General features: G+C 47.5%; 1 protein-coding gene across 1 annotated transcript; it reads left to right on the forward strand.

Annotated features, from left to right (window-relative positions):
* The first annotated feature begins 183 nt into the window (after positions 1-183).
* On the forward strand, positions 184-6,495 carry TAS1R3 (taste 1 receptor member 3). Its single transcript, XM_061351490.1, is given in 7 exon segments — positions 184-296; positions 299-593; positions 1,775-2,075; positions 2,779-3,558; positions 3,898-4,101; positions 4,388-4,505; positions 4,925-6,495. Coding segments are annotated over 7 exon segments (2,682 nt in total). The 5' UTR covers positions 184-277; the 3' UTR covers positions 5,890-6,495.
* The last annotated feature ends 4,563 nt before the right edge of the window (positions 6,496-11,058 follow it).

Raw genomic sequence — 11,058 nt, forward strand, 5'->3', positions numbered from 1 at the left:
ACAGTTTATACAACCACATTCCACTAAAGATGATGCTTCTTGTTTGGCTGGGGCAAGGGGAGTTAATACAAAGGATGTGTGTCCTACCTAGGATTTACCACCAACCTACAGCAGCCTAACGTCCAGAGCTGCAGCAGTGAATTCAGCAAGTCACTGCTCGAGTAAAGGCTACTCACTGAGTAAGGAAAACAGGATTAGGCCAGCAGTTTGCAACCACACTCACAGGCTACTGGTGCATATTTGACTATTGCCCACTAAGCAAGCAGTGACACACTTGATGCATTTTGCTAACCAAATCCTTCCCTGACCTTTTCATCTCTCCAAGTTCTATTTAAAGAGACTGAACCGGAGCTGGGGAGATGGGATCCCCTTCCCCACGTCTCTGTGATGGGTCTTCCCCAAACCAGACACAGAATGGTCCTGGAGCTGCTGCTCTGCTTGAGCTTGGCCTGGGCAGCAGCCCTCGAACCCACGTGCCTCTCAGCTCAGTTGAGAAAGCCTGGTGATTATATCCTAGGAGGCTTGTTCCCATTTGGAATGGACATCCTAAACCTGACGGCACGGTCAGAGCCCTCCTTAGCTGTGTGTGAAAGGTAAGAGGAACAGCAGCTTTGTAAGTGCACGTTGTTTGGTCACTTGGGCTGGGAGGAGAAAGGGAAATAGTCCTGGTAGTGACTGATGGTCTCATAGCTGATCATTGAAGGGGAGATGGGAATACAGGTGCTGGAGCTGTGCCTGTTCTGTGCCACCCACTTCTGAGTCTGAACTGGGAAATGGGTTTGTGTTTGCTTGATGCAGTCAAACTTTCAACCAGCACCAATCTGATGACAGCTTTTAGTGCATTGGCTTCCTTAGTGTTTGGAATCTAACACTGAGAGTTGCTTTTGCTTCCAGATGGAATGAGAAGCATGCACTGCGCTCTGCAGGCAGATGCCACGTGGGGGGATTGTGCTGTTTATTGCCTTTTATGAGGCAAAGGACACTCAAGTACTGTGCACAAGGTCACAACATCACCTGGCTTGTAGGCTTGCTGCTGTGTGATCAGTGTTTCCTGCTCAGTTACACCAAGGTGGCTCACACCATCACACTACAAGCTACTTACAGCTCAGTTACACCAAGGTGGCTCACACCATCACATTACAAGCTACTTACAGCTCAGTTACACCAAGGTGGCTCACACCATCACATCACAAGCTACTTACAGCTCAGTTACACCAAGGTGGTTCACACCATCACATTACAAGCTACTTACAGCTCTTTGCAAGGAGAATGAAGACGCAGTAGTGTCCTACCTGCTTCTTTGGCACCAACAAAGCACACAAAGGCACAGGCCAAAGCTCTTTCCATCTTTGCAGGCCACAAGGCTGGGAATCTGCCCAGTGCCCTGAGCTATGCATTGGAGGGAGATCCCAGGAAGGAGGACACCTCTCCTCAATCAGCATGTACAGCACAGTGGGAAGCACTGGCTTCATGGCAGCACACAAGGCTAAGAGCAGCAGTAAACATACTATAGGTCTCTGTACCTCTGTTTCTCCTGTGAAGGGCAGATGTCCTTGTGGACAGACAAGACTAACCAGGTGTGAAAGGTGCTCAGAGCCCCTCTACTCACAATAGTGACTTACAAAGGCCTTGGGTACCAGGATGCTCTGACAGTGCCATGTACATCTGCCTCGGCAACAGGCAGGATGCTGAACCGTCAGAGAGTGTGGAATAAGCCAATCAGCACATTAACAGCCCTGATAAACCACCTAACTCCTGTCTCCTCTCACTGCAGGCTGTACATAGACGGGTTAATATGGGCTCTAGGGATGAAGTTTGCCATCGACCAGATCAACAACTCCACTTCCCTTCTCCCGGGAGTGAAGCTGGGCTATGACATGTACGACACGTGCTTTGAGCCAGCCATGGCCCTGCAGCCCAGCCTGCTCTTCCTGACCCAGAACAGCACCACGGGCATCGGGGTCCTCTGCAACTACAGCGAGTACCAGCCGCGAGTGACCGCGGTCATCGGGCCGTACAATTCAGACCTCTGCTTGCTCACAGCCAAGCTGTTCAGCTTCTTCTGGATCCCACAGGTAAGGAAATGCCCTGGAGGAGCAAGAATTCCCCTTATAGGTAGGCAAAGAGTTTGGATCAACACCGCTGTTGATGCTATTGGTCTCTACACTAGGACTGTTGAAGCAGATACCAGTCTTTTCTCTGCTACAGATTGCCTGGATAAGTCATTAAGCTTCCCTCCTGCACACAGTCCAGTGTCTACCATCCCAGGGAGAAGAGGGATAACTCAGGTTGCTGTGGGATCCATGTAAAATGGAAGAAACAGAGCTCCCAGCATAAACTGGGAGGACCCCATGCAAATACATCTGTGACTGCAAGTTCTCAGTTCCCACAACAGAGCCAGCTGGAATAGTCAGGTAAACGCAGCCCTGAGCCAAGATATTCCTGAATCCTGGCTGCATCACCCTTTGTACAAAGCAGCCAATTACTGTTATCACTAATGGTAAGGGCTGGTCTGTGATGATGGACACAAATGGCAGCAGAAGGAGATGGCCATGTGGGGCAGCGCTACCAGAGACACGTGATGGACCAGTTTATGGTTCTCTTGGTAAACGCAGCCATGGTGGTCGTTATCCCTTTAGATGAGTTCTTCCTTCCCATCACTGTTTAGAATCTAATGCATCAACACTAAGCAAAGGAGGTGGAGAGGGATCTGGGCTGTGGACACTGCCCTCTGCATTACTCTTTGCCTTGCTTTCCCTCTTACCCTCGAACTCACAGGTCAGCTATGGAGCCAGCAGTGAGAAGCTCAGCAACACCGAGCTGTACCCAACCTTCTACCGCACTGTTCCCAGTGTTAAGAACCTGGTGGAAGCTGTGGCCCTGCTGCTGACCAAGTCTGGGTGGAACTGGATTGCTGTCATTGGAAGTGATGATGAACACGGCCGAGGAGCCCAGGAGCAGTTCCTAAACATCGCTGAAAACCACAGCATCTGCATTGCATTCGAGGGGATCATTCCTACAGACCTGGCAGACCCCAATGCCAAACAATACCTGGAATACATCATTAACTTAATTAACAGGACCCAAGTCAACATCATTGTCCTTTTTTCCCATAGTCTGTCAGCCCGGGCCTTGCTGGAGCTCAGCATCAAGATGGGACTGGGCAAGAAAGTCTGGATTGGCACTGAAAGCTGGTTGTTGTCTGACATAGCCGCCTCCATCCCCAATATCCAGAGCATCGGGATAGTCTTAGGCTTCATTACAAAAACAAGCCCAGTCCCTGGCTTCCAGGAATACGTTGCTGATCTCCTCACCTCTGTTCAGCAGGAGGCCTTCTGCCAGGGGTCCAGAGAACTCCACCAGCTCCTGAGCCCGGACACGCTGGGCGCGCGCTGCAGACACTGCGACCACGTCTCGCTGCGGGCCCTGGCGGCCTCGCTGAGCCGAGCACAGGTAGAGCCCGTGCACGCCGCTGTCTACAGCGTGGCCCATGCACTGCACCGAGCCCTGGGGTGCAGCCAGCACGAGTGTCCCAGGGCACCCATCAGGCCTTGGCAGGTGAGGAAAGGGGAACAGTGCAGGTTTACACCCAGTTTGCGCACAGGCAGATGGGGAAGGGACCTTAAAGCTCATCCAGTTCCAATCCCTGCCATGGACAAGGAGTCCTTCCACTGGAGCAGCTTGCTCCAAGTCCCTGTGTCCAACCTGCCCAGGGATGGGGCAGTCACAGCAGCATTCTGGCTCTCACTAATCAAACAGTTGATAATGCAGGCAGAAGGCCCATAACCACCATCACAGCCCCCATAACAGACCACTGATTTCAGCCACACACCAGTTTACTGCATTGTAAACATCAACTGTACCAGTATTTACTGTCCATTTTTATGTTCTCCTCAGCTGCTGCACTTCCTGGATACGTTCCCCTTCGAGGTGAATGGCCAAGAGTTCAGGTTTGATCAATCCCATGGCACAAGCACCGGCTACAAGCTTATATTCTGGTCCTGGGAAAACAACACACTTCAGTATCTACCTTTGGGTGACTATGGAGAGTCCTTGTACATCAATGAGTCCCAGATGGAGCTTCACACTAAGGATTCAGAGGTAAAAACAGTGAGTAAAAGCACAGTCACAAAGTGAAATAACCCGTTCTGCCACTGTTCACAGGGTGCTCTTTGCCTGCACGCTGCTCCCATAAAGTGTGTGTGGGACTCCTGCTCCTCTGCAAACATGTAACCCATCTCCAGTGTGCTGAACTAGGAAAAGTATCCCCAGAGCTGTTTGAGCTGTTTCAGCTATGGCTTGATCCCAGCACAGCCAGCTTCCAATGTGTGGTGATACCAGTGCTTCTGAAAGCATCTGGCTGATGTGCGTTCCTCCTCTTGCCTAGGAGACCACAAAGTGCTTCCAACAGTGTGAACCAGGACAGGTCAGACAAATCAAAGGATTCCACCACTGCTGCTATGACTGTACAGACTGTCCAGAAAACACCTTCTGGAGTGCTAAAGGTGAGGTCTGGGAAACTCGATGGATTTAACTGTACTGTGTCTGTCTCCTGGTGCACAGATCTTCAGTGGGGCACCTTCCTCTGCTGATCCCAAAGAGGATGTATAAGGGCAATACTATTACCTCAAGAGGTAGGAGAAGGGTATGATGAAATGCTGGGGTCAGAGGTAGAAGAGAGTCCTATGGTGAAATTTTGGGATGTTTTGGAAGTTGGTGATCCTGGGGAAGGGAAACAGAGCCAAGAGATACGTGGGTCCTTTTAGGGGGAGGGTGGAGAAGCAGAGGGGGGAAAGAGACTGAACTATCACAAGCTCTGGAGATCCCATACACTTAGGAAGGGGGCAAAGCAGCACCAAGTCCTGCCTGCTCCATCCTCCACTCCCTGCAAGGTGGTCACCAGGTCCTCACTGCTGCTTTGCAGACAGCTCCACGTGCACTCCCTGCCGCCAGGACCAGTGGTCCCCTGCCCGGAGCACGCGATGCTACAAGCGCAGCGAGCGGTACCTGTTCTGGACCGAGCCCCTCACCATTGCCTTGCTGACACTGATGTTCATCACCATGATCCTGGCCTGTCTGGCAGCAGTGCTCTTCCTAAAGAACCTCGAGACTCCCCTTGTGCAGGCCTCTGGAGGCAAACTGAGCCTCTTTGCCTTGCTCACGCTCCTGCTGCTGTGTCTCAGCTGCTGCCTCTACATAGGGAAGCCCAGCAGCAACATCTGTATGGTCCAGCCCATGGTCTACACCCTGTGCCTCAGTGCTTGCTTCTCCACCTTCTTCATCAAGTCCCTTGAGATCACCCTTGTGACAGAGTTCCCTCACTGTGCCCCCACCTTCTTGCACTGGGTGACCCAGAGGAGGGCCTGGCTCCTCGTTGCCCTGTGCCTGCTCCCCGAGTGCTTGTTCTGCCTTGGGTACCTTCACTTGGGCCCTGACTACCTGGTGGTTGACTACAAGTCGTTGCCCACCGAAGTGCTGCTCCTGTGTAACACCAAGTCCTGGTTTGCCTTTGCTCTGATGCACGGCTACAACAGCTGCTTAGGCTCTGCCTGCTTCCTGTGCACCTTCATGGTCCAGGCCTCTGGGAAGAAGTACAACCTTGCCAGAGGGATCACGTTTGCCTTCCTCATCTATTTCATCGTCTGTATCTTCTTCGTTGCTCTATTTGTCACACTGAAAACACTGCTGAGGGCTGTGGTGCAGGTTGGTACCATGCTGACAATCAGCCTGGGTATCCTGGTGACCTACTATATCCCCAAATGCTACATCATCGTGCTTAAGCCTCACCTCAACACAGTGGATTACTTCCAGAATTCCATTGAAGAGGAGCCAGAGGACTCCTCAACAAGAGACAATAATCCAGCTCCACCGTCACCTGCTCCTCAATAGAAGTTGCCTGTATCTGAACGAGATAATGCTGTTTATGGTGACTCTATGGTCCCAGACACAATCACCAGACAAAATACAGCCTTATCCAGTAGGCTGGACACTAGGAGCAGAGCTTTTCAGCTGCAAAGCACAGGGCTTTACTCAATGAGCTACAGCAAAACACCCCCAAGCAGTGCAGCATCCATCCTCTCTGTAGTTATCTGCTTGTTTCATCACTCACAAGGGTAGATAACTGCTCCAGGTATATCCACACATCCTTTCCCAGGCCTTAAAGGAACCTTCAAAGATATTCAACAGCACAGGAACTAGAAAACCAAAGGGAATCATCTGAAAAGGTGTGAGATTATAGACCACAAATAGAAATCCTTGTGATTAATGATAGTAAGAGTACCTATCTACACAGGGCCCTCTATAAAGACCTTCTCCTAGCAAAGAACAGCAGAAAACAGCTCCTGTGCAGGTCTGCTCCTGTTAGATACAGGAGGTAGATGAGGGGAGAGAACAGAACCAAAAGGTCCTGCATACTGCTCTGTCCTTGCAGTCTGTACTTATATCTAGTGCATCTGTGCACCCACCTTATTAAATGTGGAGTCAATGACATCCTAACAGCTCTGGGTCTCTTTTTTACCAGTCAATGCAAATGGGCTGTGAAACTGGTTCTAATGGCTACTAGGATTCCTTGATACAACCTTCCCCACTGTCCCTGTAAATGAGATGCTGTGACAGGACACTCTGATCCTCTTGCTGCTATTTAAACAGAGAGGTTATAACTTCACAGTATGGCACTGAGTAAGTTCTGCTTATTTTGATTGAGGTTTAGAGGACACCTGAAAGGTACACGGGAAGCTAAGAACATAAGAGAGGACACAAAGAAACGGATGTGTCCTACACAAACTGAGGTACAGGGAAACAACCATGTTCAGACCAAGGAGCCTCTCTGGTTTTAAGATGGAAAGGGCAAGCAAAGCTTCTGATGACAACCATTGCTCATCTAGCTCATGGTATCATCAGTACCCCACTGCAGCATATTCACTGGTCCTTACACATCACTGCCTATTGAAACAAGCCACAAGATAGAACCTGTATTGCTCAAGAGGTTTCACAGTTTCATTCCAACTCAGAACAATTGTAGTTATTCAGGCCAGAATCCCAGTAAAACTGGGATTTTTGTCACCTAAATTATACTGTACAAGTTTAGATGCAGTAATGTAAATCATTATCATCGTTCACCTCTTCCAGTATGAAGTTTGATATCTCCATCATGACACAAAAAGCTGCACTTCCCAAATTCAGTGTTCAAATTTGTGTCACGTTTTCCATGGAAAAAGATTTCTTTCTGTATTTCCTTGACTGCTCTGTCACAAGATGCCCAGGAGCCGCTCTGCTCCGCACAGGCAGCTGCACGCATGAGATGGGTACAGCACCCAGTCAAATTCCACTTCACCCCTTTGTGCTTCATTAACATGCATTTGCAAAGAGCATGGAAATGAGGACGAGACACAGGGGAACAAGGAGTGCAAACCACACTATCCAAAGGCAGAGCACAGATTCCTCCCCTCTCTAAAACCACATAAAGTTCAGCACAGAGAAGCAGTTCTTACCCAGGGGGGACATTCTCCAAAATCAAACACTGATTCCTCAAAGAAGAGTCACAAAGCACTTGTCAGCCTCAGAGCTGCCATGGCTTGGCTTTACTTGTCCACATTTACTAGGTCTTGCAAAGCATTTCTTAGGACTTACTAGAGCCTATGTGATGCAGCTGTGTACACAGGTGATGGAGCTGATGGCCTACACCTGCTCTGCTCACCTTCGTGACTGCAGGATCTTTATCCCTGCCCAACAAAGCCCCACAGCACAACTTGCCTTTTGTCTTAGGTGTTTCCAGAGCCAATGAGGATGTTCAGCAGTTTTGATCCTTGTTATAACCTTTAGTGTAATAAACATGAATGCACATTTATTACACACCTCTGCACTTCCAAGAGGTTGGAGAGAAACCAGCCAGCGCAGAGCTTTGGCAGAGATCAAGCAAGAAAAGAGGAGATGGTCTATTGGATTACACAGCATCACAGTAACAATCAACATTGTCTCAATGTCTACTTATAAACCACAGGTACCAGTGCAATATGAGGTGGCTCATCAGGTACACTGTGCTACCAACTATCAGCCAACAGTTATTAAAGAGTAGCCTTTTAGTGCCTCTTCACACAAAGAAAGTGGCAGCCAGCACTCAACCTTTACTTTTCCTAACAGTGCAGATGCAATACAGGAGGAGATTTATCTTTAATCATGCTGTATCACAGAGGAATGATGATGACAGCTCTCCTGCAGTTCAAAAGCAAAGGATACAACCTGATCCAACACTTTTTAACCAATACCATCATACTTATTCTTTCAAAGCACAATCAGGCTCCAACACAGTTGTTAAGAAGCTCATTGTATGATACTGAAATGAAGCAACCAGCCAAGGACAAGTGCTTCCTCCAAGTGAAACCACAAATATCTTAGCAAAAGGCTCTTCATGGTACCTTTTTATCCTTTAAACAACCCTTATTCCACACTCCTTCTGCACCAAGATGTGAAGTGGCAAAGTGAAAATGGAGAAACTGCACCATTATTCTGCATTACTACCCAACAGCAGCAAGGAAATACCAAGTCACATCACTCAGATCTTTCATTTTCCCCACCCACTTTGACAAGCAACTCTACTGCTCTTTTATTCCATACATTGAAGCTTTTCCATCTATCCACTACATGGTATTGGAAGTTTATTCATCAATTCAGCTCCATTAAGGAATCTGCAAACTCATCCAAACCAGGGAATATTCCCTCTGTTAACTGAAGAGCTTTGTGGTGCACTGCAGAGCACTGCAGACAGTTTTGTGGCCACCTGCAGATAAAACTCTCCAGATGTACTTGAGGAAAACCATGAGATATTTAACAAAAGTAGTGCTCAGAGTCATTAAACCCAGCAAAAATCTCACCTCAAGACTGGAAATCCTTGTTTCTGGAGATGGCAGCAAGTCTTCGTGAGCACATTGTTGTACCTGAGAATCATAGCGGCTCTCCTCACTCCAGTGCTGTGATTTCATAGCAGAGAAGCATTAAGTAGCTTTGGATCATCATTCCAGAAACAGAGAAGGAAAAATACCCTATTTAGCTCTATTGCTTCTTTCCAGCAGCAGAGCTACAGCCACCATAGACTGAGTTTTCCTTTAGGTGGAAGGGGAAGAGGGAGAAAGGGCAAAGTAGGTGATTAAAGTACTCAAGCAGTTGCACACACCTGCAGACAATTCAAACCAGCTCAGCTGGAGCCCATCAGCCCCAGTAAAAGAACACGTCCACAACTCTGATCATTTCATATTACCTGGGAAAATGCTGGCTAGAACTTTTTGTACCCTATGTAAATAAATATGGTTTCAAAAGGAGAAGATGGGCAATTCTTAAGTCTTTCTCATAGGCTCTTACTATAAATCTGCTGCAGAATTGCACCATTTATAGTGGGTGCTTCCATAATAACTGCTACTTTGTCCCTCCCTTTGCTGTTTGATCTCTACCAGCTGAGAAGAGGGGACATGCCTCATCAAGCTGTTCTTTGTACATGAACCACTCACACTTTGTCCTTAAGTTGTATGACAAATACACTGATTTAAGGCTTACCAGTTAGTCTGCAAGTGGTGTCCTAGTGCTCCTAGCTTGTCTCTGCTGGAGTGCATGTGCACAGTCCAGAAGGAGGGAATATTCACATGCAACAGCTGAATACACTGATGGGCTCTACCAGCAGATTCATCTCCTGGGTCTGCAGGCAGGAAAACATGTTCCAGCTCATGGTCTTTGTAACAGGATGTATCCTTTTACTTCCACAGACTTCCTCCAGCCTTTCCTGTACACCTATCCCTGCCAAGCTGTGAGAGGGAGAAGCTCAATATTAAGAAGGGCAATTCAAGGGGAAAGCACAAGTTCTGTGCCAGTGTATTAGTCATTAGCTCAGAGCTACAGCTCTGATGAACAGCAGGGCCTTGTGCCACATGGCATTTAACCTGCATGGAAGAGGCAGGCCTCTGCACTTCAATCATCTGTGACCTGGTTTAGTGATGACCATTGACAGGGTTCCTGTCATGCTTTGAACTGGAAGCACTTCTAAAGTATCCTGGAACCCCAGAACTCCCAGTTGCCTATTGTTAGCTCCTGAGCATCATCTCCTGTGAAGCTTCAATGTAACAGGGGAAAAAAGAGCAAGATTCAACCAGTATTTCACCATTCTGGTATAAAAGATAATGGAGTAGTGCGAAGAACTGAAGACATACACTGTGGTTATCACATAAAATTAAAAGCTTTTTAGTGTTTAAAATAGCATTTACACATAAGCAGCTATATATTAACTATACAGACACTTGGGTTTTAATACAATATCTACAAAAAAGAATTCAATTATGCAATAGACATTTAACAGGAACAGTGCAGTCCATGCTAATAAGAGGTCACTCTTTGAGTAGAACCAATTCTAGAATAGGCAATAGTCTGGGGTTTCATTATTTAAAATCAGGTAACTTTGTTCCTCTACTGTACAGAAAATTCTTTACATGGATTTCTAATCACTGATTAGAATTAATAATTTTAAGTCAATCTTATTACAATCCAGTTAAATGCAAACCAAAAACAATTACATCAACTCATGAGCTGTCAAGTCTCCAGATGGGACTGCCCATTTCAATAGAACAAAAATAACAGCAAAAGTCAATGTCTGTGCATCATTGCTTGCCATCCAATAGACCTTTGGATAAAGTGTCCAGGGGATTCTTACCTTGGAGAAGTGGATTTATGAACAGGAGGTAAAAGACAATTGCAGTGCTTTTAAGACTATTTGCCAAAACACCTTACTCCTCATAGTTAATATACTGGGTGGGTACAACTACCCCTATAGTGCTACCTCCTCTGGACAGGAGACATCACCCCAAAGTGTTTTCTCACCGTCTTCTATGATCTTCCAAACATACCTGTTAGTCCTTGTGAAAAGTTATGGGCATCAACACATGCAGAGCACAGGCAGGTGTCGAGGGTCTCACTTCCAGAACAAGAATGGCAACTATTTAAGGCTCCTGTTTTGAGGCTCTTTCAGTGCCCTGTATAGCAAACCCACAACTCCTCGCTGTGGTTAGAAGGCACAGAGCC

Source organism: Neopsephotus bourkii, unplaced genomic scaffold (assembly GCF_033783945.1).
Source record: "Neopsephotus bourkii isolate Nb327-2 ecotype Australia unplaced genomic scaffold, CSIRO-AGI_Nbou_v1 NB_593, whole genome shotgun sequence".
In the NCBI taxonomy this organism is placed as follows: Eukaryota; Metazoa; Chordata; class Aves; order Psittaciformes; family Psittacidae; genus Neopsephotus; species Neopsephotus bourkii.